We start from the raw sequence: 13,330 nt of genomic DNA, 5'->3' as shown, positions 1-13,330 counted from the left end.
CTATACCTCTTGCCCAATGGGAGAGGGGAGAAGAGGGAGTGACTGGGGCAAGACTCGCCCTTGAGTATATTCAAGTACTCATTAGACATAAGCTAGGAGATGTTGAAATTCGATGGTACTTTTTTGTCATGTACCTAGGTACAGTGAAATTCCACTTTTTGCAAACAATTCAGAAAAAATTATACCACACTCGTATATAGTACGCTATATGATTATAAAAGTTGTACTCACATGGTGTTGCCACAACTGAGTTCAATTTTGACCACTGTTAAACAGAACAGATCTAGAACAGTCGAAACAAGTCAAGTCAATTATCATATGCACAGATATGGTGAGGTACAAGTACAATGAAAATCTTGCAGCACCATCACGGGCACAGGACCTTCAGCCCACCGAGTCTGCCCCAACCACCAATCACCCCGTACACTAGCATTATCCAACACACCGGGGACAATTTACAGAGACCAATTAACCTACAAACCTATACGTCTTTGGGATGCGGAAGGAAACCGGAGTACCTGGAGAAAACCCCCACGGACACACAGAGAATATACAAACTCCATACAGGCATCGTGGTCAAGATCAACCCAGGTCCCTGGTGTTGTGAGGCAACAACTACACCACTGCATCACTGTGCCGCCCAGTTAAATTTTCTATAAATCATGCGCCAAATACATAACATTCTGCAAGTCAGTAAAAAGAAAGGAGACCTTGTGGAATAAAAACAAAACATTATTCTAAAACACAATTAGTAAAGCAAGTTTGAAGTGCTGCAATACTAATGCCACAATGTTGAATAGCTGTGGAAGCTCTGTTTATCTTACATTCTGTTGTGGAAGCACGGTGTTAAAATGAGGCTCAGGGGATCTTCAAGCTTTGCACAGGAGTTGGAATTTAAGAAAATATCAGTTGGTCTTGGAGACAGTAAAACTAAAATGCTGTGCCAGAAGAAAAGTTTTCAGACAGAGTGAAACACATTTCTCAGTGAATATGGAAGGTTTTGAAAGGAAATTCATGAGATCCATTTAATTAAAAATGGGTGAGACAGTGATGCAGTGGTTACTGCAGCTGTCTCAGAGCTTCAGTCACCCGAGTTCAGCACTGACCTCCAATGCTGCTTGTGGAGAGTCTGCAAGTTCACCATTTGACTGTGTGTGTGTTTCTTTCAGGTATTATGGTTTCCTCCCAGCTCTCAAAGATATACTGATTATTTGCTCAATTGACAACTGTAAATTGCCCCTGGCGATGGTGCCTGGTGGAAATATTATTTGTATGGTAGTGAGCAGATGTGCAGGAATATTTTGCAGGAAAAAACATAGAAATTAGGTGCAGGAGTAGGCCATTCGGCCCTTCGAGCCTGCACCGCCATTCAATATGATCATGGCTGATCACTCAGTATCCCGTACCTGCCTTCTCTCCATACCCTCTGATCCCCTTAGCCACAAGGGCCACATCTAACTCCCTCTTAAATATAGCCAATGAACTGGCCTCAACTACCCTCTGTGGCAGAGAGTTCCAGAGATTCACCACTCTCTGTGTGAAAAAGGTTTTTATCATCTTGGTTTTAAAGGATTTCCCCCTTATCCTTAAGCTGTGACCCCTTGTCCTGGACTTCCCCAACATCGGGAACATAGAAACATAGAAATTAGGTGCAGGAGTAGGCCATTCGGCCCTTCGAGCCTGCACCGCCATTTAATATGATCATGGCTGATCATCCAACTCAGTATCCCGTACCTGCCTTTTCTCCATACCCTCTGATCCCCTTGGCCATAAGGGCCACATCTAACTCCCTCTTAAATATAGCCAATGAACTGGCCTCAACTACCCGCTGTGGCAGAGAGTTCCAGAGATTCACCACTCTCTGTGTGAAAAAAGTTCTCCTCATCTCGGTTTTAAAGGATTTCCCCCTTATCCTTAAGCTGTGACCCCTTGTCCTGGACTTCCCCAACATCGGAATCCCCTATTACTACAGGTGCACAACCTTTTATCCGAAAGCCTTGGGACCAGACACTTGTCGGATTTCGGACATTTTCGGATTTCAGAATGGAAGATTTTTAGCATAGATTAGGTAGGTAGCGCGGGCGGCTTGAAAAGTCTGGCGCTGCTGCCTCCTCCCGGGTGACCGGGAGACTCATTGCATAAATGTTAGTCAGTTAGTTTGGAGGGATTTTATGTGGTGGTGGTGGAGTCGGGGTGAAGGGGGAAACTTTAATTCTTAGTCCCCTACCTGGTCGGCGACTCCCAACCTCGCGGAGCTGGGGGCTCCGTCCGGCCGCGGGCGGCGCCGGTTGGAGCTCCGACCCCGGCAACTCTACCCCTGGCTGCGAGGCGCTCCAAATCCAGCGCGGCCCGCGGTCGGACGTCCCAGCTCCGGGAATGTCGGGAGTCGGCGACGTCGCAGCGCTGGGATACCAGCGGGGAGCGGGCAATGCCTTACCGGGTCGCCGTGCGGCAAGCTCCGGAACGCTGTGGCCGCCGACACACAACATCGCGGAGCGTCGCTGGATTTGGAGCCGCGGAGTTGGGGGCTCCGTCCGGCCGCGGGCGGTGCCGGTTGGAGCTCCGACCCCGGCAACTCTACCCCTGGCTGCGCGGCTCCAAATCCAGCGACGCTCCGCGATGTTGTGTGTCGGCGGCCACAGCGCTCCAGAGCTTGCCGCACGGCGACCCGGTAAGGCATTGCCCGCTCCCCGCTGGTTTCCCAGCGCTGCGACGCTGCCGACTCCCGACATTTGCGGAGCTGGGGCGTCCGGCCGCGGGCCGCGCTGGATTTGGAGCGCCTCGCAGCCAGGGGTAGAGTTGCCGGGGTCGGAGCTACAACTGGCGCCGCCCGCAGCCCCAACGGCCACAGCGCTGCGGAGCTTACTGCACGGCGACCCGGTAAGGCATTGACCGCTCCCCGCCTCTCCGACCAGGTAGGGGACTAAGAATTAAAGTTTACCCCTTCACCCCCCTTCACATAAAAGCCCTCCAAACTAACTGACTAACATTTAAGCAATGATTTACAGATGTTTAAGCGTCTCCCGGTCTCCAGGGAGGAGGCAGCCGCTACAGTAGTACAGACCTGGGTTGACCGTGGGTCGTTTTGGGTCAAGTTTGGCGCCAAACGCGAGCTTTGGTGCGCAGACGACATCTGGAAAAAATGGCCGGTTTTCGGAGCTTTTCGGTTTCTGGAACACCGGATAAAAGGTTGTGCACCTGTATTGCCCTTCCACTCTTTTTCCTCCCCTCATGTGCCGCAGAGCCACCCATGGTGCCATGAACTTGGCTGCTGCTGCATTCCCCTGATGAGCAATCTCCCTCAACAGTTTCCAAAATGGTATATCTGTTTAGGAGGGAGATGACCGCAGGGGACTCCTGCACTACCTGCCTACTGCTTTGCTGACTATTGGCCACCCGTTCCCCTTCCGTCCTCTTACCTTTTACCTGCGGTGTGACCAACTCACTGTACGTGCTGTCCACGACTTTCTCAGCGTCGTGGATGCTCCAGTATGAATCCAACCGCAGCTCCAATCGTTCAATGCGGTCTGCCAGGAGCTGCAGCTGTACACACTTCCTGCAAACATAGTCACCAGGGACACCGACCATATCCCTGATCTCCCACATGTTGCAGGCTGAGCAAACCACGGGGCCAATCTCCACTGACATATCCTACTCCCAATTTAACTATATTAAATATTAAAAAACACAAAACTTTATCTGTTAAACTTTACTAATAAATACTGTACCCTTAACTCCCAGAATCCTTACCTCCCAGAATCCTTAGAATCCTTATCCCAGAATCCTTAGCCTAAAGGCAAAAATGTAAAAATGTAAACCAATCAGAGGCTTCCCCCAGACTCCTTCTCTGGAACGTTGGCGATTTGGTCGCAGGTTCCAGCGCAGGTACTCCTCCCCTCTCACCAACGGCTCCCTGGGCCTCTGTGGAAACAAGCCCCGCGGTGTATTTTATACTTACAGCGCAGGTACTCCTCCCCTCTCTCGGCAACGGCTCCCTGGGCCCCTGGGCCCCTGAGATAACAATCTTCCTGCATCTAGCCTGTCCAACCCCTTAAGAATTTTGTAAGTTTCTATAAGATCCCCTCTCAATCTCCTAAATTCTAGAGAGTATAAGCCAAGTCTATCCAGTCTTCATAAGACAGTCCTGACATCCCAGGAATCAGTCTGGTGAACCTTCTCTGCACTCCCTCTATGGCAATAATGTCCTTCCTCAGATTTGGAGACCAAAACTGTACGCAATACTCCAGGTGTGGTCTCACCAAGACCCTGTACAACTGCAGTAGAACCTCCCTGCTCCTATACTCAAATCCTTTTGCTATGAAAGCTAACATACCATTCGCTTTCTTCACTGCCTGCTGCACCTGCATGCCTACTTTCAATGACTGGTGTACCATGACACTCGGGTCTCGCTGCATCTCCCCTTTTCCTAATCGGCCACCATTTAGATAATAGTCTGCTTTCCTGTTTTTGCCACCAAAATGGATAACCTCACATTTATCCACATTATACTGCATCTGACAAACATTTGCCCACTTACCCAGCCTATCCAAGTCACCTTGCAGTCTCCTAGCATCCTCCTCATAGCTAACACTGCCCCCCAGCTTAGTGTCATCCGCAAACTTGGAGATATTGCCTTCAATTCCCTCATCCAGATCATTAATATATATTGTAAATAGCTGGGGTCCCAGCACTGAGCCTTGCGGTACCCCACTAGTCACTGCCCGCCATTGTGAAAAGGACCCGTTTACTCCTACTCTTTGCTTCCTGTTTGCCAGCCAGTTCTCTATCCACATCAATACTGAACCCCCAATGCCGTGTGCTTTAAGTTTGTATACTAATCTCTTATGTGGGACCTTGTCGAAAGCCTTCTGGAAAAAACGAATGGGATTACTCTGTGAGCCGGCATAGAATCAATAGGCCATATGGGTGCAAGCGTTGAGATGCACCATTAATTATTATTAGAATCAAGATCACTCTCTGCCTTGCATACATCCATCATAATTGAAATTTTGTCTTCCAATGCTGAACTGCAGTGACCGTGTCTCACATTCTGCAACAGTGGGCTGATGTGCAGCAGTAATTTAATTCACATCGTGAAATTAGTTACATGATGCAGGCCAGTTACAAAGAGCTTTTAGTCGTGGTTTTAGAAACTGATGACTGATGAAGTATTTATAACTAGAGGACACAGATTTAAAATAACTGACAAAATACCAATTCCGACAATTAGCAGAGGCATAATACATTACACAACAAATATTACTGTTCTGTAATTTTGAAGAGAGATTGGCAATGTTTGTTACATTGGTATTTCTTTAAAGGAAAGATAGAAAGCATTTTTCTTTGTTTTTGCCACAGAATACTCATATACCTTCACTAGAGATCTACCTGCACATTCCGGATGAGATTTTTAACTCGCCATATTATAGAATTATAGAAATATACAGCACAGAATTACCAAGCATTTTCTGCTGGGACGATTTATTTTGATAAAATTGTAAACTTGGTATCTCTCTTGATTACATTTGTTTATTCAGTGTTTGTTAACCGAATATCAATAGCAAACAATTATATACTGTTATGATGTGTAACTTGAGAATGATTTCTGGTGTATCTTTCTAATATTACAGGATTCTGACAACCCTGACTTGAGGGACCGTGGCTATATATACTGGCGTCTACTTTCCACAGATCCGGTGGCAGCAAAAGAAGTTGTATTGGCAGAAAAACCTCTGATTTCAGAAGAAACTGACCTTATTGAACCAACCCTCCTTGATGAATTAATTTGCCATATTGGAACACTGGCCTCTGTGTACCATAAACCACCCAGTGCGTTTGTGGAAGGCAGCAGAGGTGTTCAACACAAGAGGCTACCACCACGATCTGGATCGTGAGTACAAATGTAAAAGCTACTACAGTAAACCCTCGCAGTTTCAGACCTCTGTATAATGGATTTCAGTTATAGCGGACCAAGGTGCCCGTTCGTGGTGGCGCACAGCACAGCGCCAAGGTGGCGTCGGGGAGAGAGTGAGCAGTAAAACAATCTTTCAGAGTGTTGCATTGGGCTCGGGTTTGCAGCGGCTGCCACAAAGCGTCCTGGGGTGTTGGATACAGACGCGGCACAAGCCTGTCGTCATAGCAACGCAAGCCTCGGTCACCTGGTAAAGTGCCAGGTTCCCGTGCATCGCGCCCCTCCCTTCCACCAGGTTACACAACGAGCTGATGCCATGCTGCGTGCTTCCGGTTGCGGGAGCAGAGAGAGCGAGCAGCATGGAGGCGGCGTGAGTACCAGGCCCATCCCTGGCACTCTACGTGTGGAGCCGGGGGCTCTGCGGTTCCCGGCCTGTGAATTCCCACTGGTTTAACCCCCTCCCCGGAACGTTTCTTCACACACGGCCTTGGGTTAAACATTGATATTCACCCTCCACACCCGGTTATAGACGACATTTGGCAATAACGGGCAACGTTCATCTGCTTTCTTCCAATCCACCCAAGAAATCGGAAAATAATGTGATTTTATGGGTGTTTATTTCTGGCCTCAAAAGAGAGAGATCTTTAAAGCTTGAGTTTACCTCAGTGATCACAGCACCCACAAATTTCATTTGGATAGCTTATAACCCAGCAGTATGAACATTGAATTCTCCAATTTTAAATAAATTCATTTTACACTCTCCTTCCCTCCTTGCCCCCTTCCTACACCCTAGTCATTTTACAATTTCCACAGTTCTCCACATTGTTTCTCTTAATTTCACAATCACAATTTCTCTAGTCAACAATGGACCTACTAGGCACCATTCTGCCTGAGGTCATTTCTGGCTGGCCCTGGTTGGTCCTAGTCTTTTCTTGCTTCCAGCTCTTCACCACCCCCTACTTTAAGTCTGAAGATGGGTCCCGACCCAAAACGCCACCAATCCTTTTTCTCCAGAGATGTTGCCTGACCTGCTGAGTTATTCCAGCACTTTGTGTCTATCCAATGTATGACACATTATCAATGTAAATAGCATACTGCATCCCCTCCCCATTTTTTTGCAAAAAACATTTTGTATGCAAATGGCCCACATTTATTTTCCTGGGGATCATAAAAAATCTTTAGGTGAAATATTGCCTGATCTATATTGTTGAGTTCATCCATTTTTTTTTTCTCCCCATTTTCTGCATTTTCCTTGAATTTTCCTTCCATGACAGAGATAATGAGTCCTCAAATAACTATTTGAGCCAGGCTGAATAGCATGCAGATTCGTTTATTTAGCCTTCCTCTGGCCACACTATTGCGTTCCAGTATTCTGAAAGAATTGGATCAGAAAATTGTGAAATGGAATGAATGTTTGTGTCACTGAAGATCACTGATCCCAACTTTGTGACCTAATTTCCTCACACTCTTCACCGCATCCATTAATCCACAACCCTTTATAACTCTGAAGATAGACAAAAAATGCTGGAGTAACTCAGTGGGACAGGCAGCATGGGAGACGTTTCAGGTCAAGACCCTTCTTCACCCCAGAACATCACCCATTCCTTCTCTCCAAAGATGCTGAGTTACTCCAGCATTTAGTCTATCTTTGGTGTAAACCAGCATTTGCAGTTCCTTCTTACACCTTTATATCTCTGTTTTGGCATCTATCTTACTTCCGCAGCTATCTGCTATTTTTGCCGTCTCTCCTCTTTGAACACGTGCTTTACAAATGCAAGTGCCTGGGCTGCTGATTTGTTCTCCAGTAACACCTACAGAATCAACATAATAATTAACCATTGTATCTAATGTCCTGAATTATTCTCTCTTCCCTTAGAAATGAAAGTACCGAGAGTCCTGATGTGACTGCGACAGCGGCACCCCAGGCTGCTGAGCAACAGCCTGCTGTTATTCCTTCCCAGGGTGATCTTCTGGGCGATCTTTTGAATCTTGACCTTGGTCCCTCTGTCAATGTTCCTCCTATCCCCTCTTCAACAGTTCAGATGGGTGCCATGGATCTGCTTGGCGGTGGATTAGACAGTTTGGTAGGCAAACAGCTAAAAGGCTTTTTGGTTTGCAAACCTATTTAGAAATTGTGAATGCACTTATCTGATTTTGTTAACAAAAATGTGTGCTGTGACTTTTTTTGTGGCTGTGGAATTCATTTAGAGTTTACTTCCTGAATTGCTGGAGTTTAAACATTATATAGGATTTTAAAAACAGAATAACTTTCTAAATTTCACTAATCAACCAAAAATTTCTTTGGATTTTCAGTACAAAAGATTAGAAAACTTAAATATTGTTAATAAATTTTGTTCAATTGATTTTGCGTAACACTTCCTCTTATTTTCCTGTTGCTTTGTAATGAGTAATAGATTTAATCCATTCTATGAGTACGATGTATTTTAACAAGTTACAGAAGTTTAACAATTTAACTGATGCACTGAAATGATAAACACCTAGTTAGCATTGAATTGACATTATTTTTAGTTGATATGTTTTTGCTGTAGTTTGTTTATGTACTCTAATAATGCTGTTTTCTCTTCTTCGAATTTATGCTGTTCTTTTTTTACTCCACTTCCGCTTGCATGTGAATGTCCTTGCGTTGCCTCTATCTATGTCTATTCGTGTTTGAAGATGGGCGATGAGACTGAAGGGGTACGACTCTGTCCTTTTGGGTGTTAGTTTTTGTTTTCGAGTTAATTTTGAAGGCTAATTATTTTATGAATTTTATAATACCGGAATTGCTGTGGTTCCAATCATTTAAGTTTAATGGTAGAAGATAAAATCAACGTTTTGAATATTGTAAAGATAAAATCAGAACTTAACATTTGTAACATTAAACACTTTTATTCAGAATTTGCTTTTCCTTCTCAATTGTAATTTTAACTTTTTCTTTTCAAAGCTTGGTGGCGATATCGGTGGAAGTCCAGCAGTAAGTAAATATTTACTTTATAAATGCATGAGTGGAGAAAGGCAGATGTCTTGTTGAACATTTTAAAGAGAAAGAAATGTCTTTGCACTGCTTTGTGCCTCTCTCATACAGCTGAAACGGGTGATCACTCAATCTGTGCAATCTGCTGACTCAGGAAATACAAGTTAGCTTATTGCTGATGCAATTAGCTACAGTGCCCTCCATAATGTTTGGGACAAAGACCCATCATTTATTTATTTGCCTCTGTACTCCACAATTTGTAATTGGGGGAAAAAATCACATGTAGTTAAAGTGCATATTGTCAGATTTTAATAAAGGCCATTTTTATACATTTTGGTTTCACCATGTAGAAATGACAGCAGTGTTTATACATAGTCTCCCATTTCAGGACACTATCTTGTTTGGGACACAGCAATGTCATGTAAATAAAAGTAGTCATGTTTAGTATTTTGGTGCATATCCTTTACATGCAATGACTGCTTAAAGTCTGCGATTCATGGACATCACCAGTCACTGGGTGTCTTCTCTGGTGATGCTCTGCAGGTCTGTATTGCAGCCATCTTTAGCTTATGCTTGTTTTGGGGGCTAGTCCCCTTCAGTTTTCTCTTCAGCATATAAAAGGCATGCTCAATTGTGTTCAGATCTGGTGATTGACTTGGCCGCTCAAAAATTTACTATTTTTTAGCTTTGAAAAACGAGTTTGTTGCTTTAGCAGTATGTTTGAGATCATTGTCTTTGCTGGACTACTAACATGAGTTTGAAGCTCACTGTGGTAACAGGGGAGTATAAATTCAAATAGCTAATTGCATCTGTGATTTACAATTAACATTTTAGCGGTACTAACCACAAAGCTACTAGAAGGTCATTTAAAAACCCATTGGGGTTCTTCAGAGCGAGAAATCTGCCTTCTCAACCTAGTCTGACCTGTATGGACTCCCAACCCATCAATGGGGTTACATTTAAGTCTGGAGTTGGTAGCGATGGATAGTAAATGCTATGACCTCATTCCGTGAAGGAAGAGAAACAATAAGCACTGATTAGAATTATGGAGCCATACAGCATGGAAATAGGTCCTTCGGCCCAACTTTCCCACACCGACCAACATGCCCCATCTAAACTAGTCCCACCTGCCTGCATTTGTCCCATATCCCTCTAAACCTATCCTATCCATGTAGCTGTCTAAATGTTTCGAAAACTTTGCGATAGTACCTACTTTTACTGTCTCCTCTGACAGGTTATTCCACATATCCATCACCCTTTGTGTAAAAAAAAAGGTTATCCCTCCAGTTCCTATTAAATCTCTTTTCTCCCCCCCCCCCCCCCCCCCCCCCCCCCCCCCAAACCTATGTTGTCAGGTTCTCTAAAATTGTAGGTTTATAGACTGGTTTATAAGAGTTTTTTTGTAACAGCTTTTTCTTAAAATCACAATGCATTCAGTTTACTTGTACTACAGGTGCACAACCTTTTATCCGGTGTTCCAGAAACCGAAAAGCTCCGAAAACCGGCCATTTTTTCCGGATGTCGTCTGCGCACCAAAGCTCGCGTTTGGCGCCAAACCTGACCCAAAACGACCCACGGTCAACCCAGGTCTGTACTACTGTAGCGGCTGCCTCCTCCCTGGAGACCGGGAGACGCTTAAACATCTGTAAATCATTGCTTAAATGTTAGTCAGTTAGTTTGGAGGGCTTTTATGTGAAGGGGGGTGAAGGGGTAAACTTTAATTCTTAGTCCCCTACCTGGTCGGAGAGGCGGGGAGCGGTCAATGCCTTACCGGGTCGCTGTGCAGTAAGCTCCGCAGCGCTGTGGCCGGTCTGGCCGCGGGCGGCGCCAGTTGTAGCTCCGACCCCGGCAACTCTACCCCTGGCTGCGAGGCGCTCCAAATCCAGCGCGGCCCGCGGCCGGACGCCCCAGCTCCGCGAATGTCGGGAGTCGGCGACGTCGCAGCGCTGGGATGCGGGCAATGCCAAGCTCCGGAGCGCTGTGGCCGCCGACACACAACATCGCGGAGCGTCGCTGGATTTGGAGCCGCGCAGCCAGGGGTAGAGTTGCCGGGGTCGGAGCTCCAACCGGCGCCGCCCGCGGCCGGACGGAGCCCCCAGCTCCGCGGCTCCAAATCCAGCGACGCTCCGCGAATGTTGGAAGAAGGCGGCCACAGCGCTCCGGAGCTTGCCGCACGGCGACCCGGTAAGGCATTGCCCGCACCCCGCTGGGGTGTCCGGCCGCGGGCCGCGCTGGATTTGGAGCGCCTCACAGCCAGGGGTAGAGTTGCCGGGGTCGGAGCTACAACTGGCGCCGCCCGCGGCCGGATGGAGCCCCCAGCTCCGCGAGGTTGGGAGTCGCCGACCAGGTAGGTAGGGGACTAAGAATTAAAGTTTCCCCCTTCACCCCTACACCACCACATAAAATCCCTCCAAACTAACTGACTAACATTTATGCAATGATTCTCCCGGTCTCCGGGGAGGAGGCAGCTGCTCCAGACTTTTCAAGCCGCCCGCGCTACCTACCTAATCTACGCTAAAAATCTTCCATTCTGAAATCCGAAAATGTCCGAAATCCGACAAGTGTCTGGTCCCAAGGCTTTCGGATAAAAGGTTGTGCACCTGTACTGTTTTTGAACTAATCAAATAATGCTCTCTTTAAAAGTGTACACAAATAAGAGCAATTAGCTTTATAATGTCTGAAGTACAACATGGGAGACACTTGCTTTTTGCCGTCCATGCAGATTGGCGCTGGTTACGGGACTCCAGCAGTAATGCCAGCGTCCTTGAACGCCACAGTGGGAGGCGGCTTAGGCGACCTGTTTGATCTCGCTGGAGGAATGGGTGTACCGTCTGGTTCTTACGTGGCACCTAAAACTGTAAGCATTGAAGTTTTCTTGATGTTTTTCCAACAATGAAAGATTACCCACCTTCTCACTATTTGTCCTACATGTCTCTCTGCTGAGGATAGTCAGGGTCCTGCTTCACCTGCACACTGACAATAGGCAGCCTCTACCTTGTCATGCAGTCATCAAGAAAGTTTGGCACATCTACTCTTGCATGCAGAACTAGCAAGATACACGGTATCAGAGCAAATGTTTAGTAGTAGCATGTGTCATTTGCCACTCTTTAAGACGTGCATAGTTTTATATTAGAGCCATGTTCTGCTTGGGCGTGACCCAACTATCATTAAGCAATTGAAGATAGCACATTAATTTGTGTGTCAATAGACCCAGCCTATTTCTGCCCAAATTCCTTATGTTTTCAACAAGAAAAACTGCTAATAATTGTAATGTTTACCTGTGACTTATTTTGAGAATTTTCTATTAGTTCTCATTTGAGCCACAAAGATGTGGTGCTTCCACTGACAGGCATTGGGAAGTATTAAACACACATTTTCTTTTCAGTACTCTACTGCGTTTTTAAAATTCCAGGTTGAATTCTCATAAACTGTATGATTAATGTTTTTATGCCTCCATTTTTATATATATCAAACGATTGATGAACATCAATGGCAAAGAGATTATAAAAGATAAATTATTAGACTGTGGTGTCCTTGCATAAATGAAAATCTATGGAAAATCTGTCACTTTAAATTTGTGTTCTTGACTGCACACGTCAAATAACTCACTGGTCTTCAATCTCCCATTCTAGCTCTCAATAAAAATAAGCTCTCTGTTTTATAGTAAATATTTTACTACAGTTTGACAGCTTTCATTTGCACTTGATTGTGTGCATATTGATTAAACTAACATATTCTGAAATGTACCCATTCTGTTTTAAAAGAAATCTACCTTAATTTGTTGAAGAAATGTAATTTGAGCCTTTTGCAAACATGAATACAATGCATATAATTCCTGCATAATTACATTTTGTGTATTCCAGATTTTCTTGAAATTTTCTGGAAAACTACAATGAGATTTTATTTGACAATGTAATTTTTTTTTTTTTCTCGTTGTCTTCAAACCATATTAACTTGCTAAATAATGTTTGTTGCACTAGATTTGGTTGCCTGCTGCAAAGGCCAAAGGCCTTGAGATTTCTGGTACATTTTCACGTCGTATGGGTCATATCTATATGGACCTCACCCTGATGAACAAAGCCATGCAAGTAATGTCAGACTTTGCCATCCAGTTTAACAAAAATAGGTGAGAATTGTATTTGGGTGGGGCTTAAAGCAGCATTTTTGTAACTGGCAGGTCTATTGCAATTGTACACAAAGTGCTGGAGTAACTCAGCGGGTCAAGCAGCATCTCTGGAGGACATGGATAGATGACGTTTTGGGTCGTAACCATTCTTCTGATTGAACAAGGCTACTGACCCAAAACATCACCTATTCTTGTCCTCCAGAGATGCTGCCTGACTCACTGACACTGCTTGACCTGCATTTTCCAGCATCTGCAAGCTTTTTTTAAAATAATTTTTAGTTTGGACCGATTACAAGTTTCATGGCACTTTCAGCGGTCT

General features: G+C 45.2%; 1 protein-coding gene across 2 annotated transcripts in view; it reads left to right on the top strand.

Annotated features, from left to right (window-relative positions):
* ap1b1 (adaptor related protein complex 1 subunit beta 1) overlaps positions 1 to 13,330 on the top strand; it is a 58,823-nt gene that overhangs the window by 32,043 nt on the left and 13,450 nt on the right. Inside the window, exons 13-18 of one of the 2 annotated variants that reach the window (XM_055655861.1) lie at positions 5,631 to 5,890; positions 7,788 to 7,995; positions 8,588 to 8,608; positions 8,856 to 8,885; positions 11,608 to 11,742; positions 12,866 to 13,011. In XM_055655861.1, coding sequence (XP_055511836.1) covers positions 5,631 to 5,890; positions 7,788 to 7,995; positions 8,588 to 8,608; positions 8,856 to 8,885; positions 11,608 to 11,742; positions 12,866 to 13,011 — 800 coding nt within the window. The remainder of the gene's footprint in view (positions 1 to 5,630; positions 5,891 to 7,787; positions 7,996 to 8,587; positions 8,609 to 8,855; positions 8,886 to 11,607; positions 11,743 to 12,865; positions 13,012 to 13,330) is intronic. The other variant, XM_055655862.1, reaches the window with a different exon arrangement.

This window comes from Leucoraja erinacea, chromosome 25, assembly GCF_028641065.1.
Source record: "Leucoraja erinacea ecotype New England chromosome 25, Leri_hhj_1, whole genome shotgun sequence".
Taxonomy (NCBI): domain Eukaryota; kingdom Metazoa; phylum Chordata; class Chondrichthyes; order Rajiformes; family Rajidae; genus Leucoraja; species Leucoraja erinaceus.
Note: the sequence above shows the minus strand (reverse complement) of the source record. Positions and strands in the feature narration are given on the sequence as shown.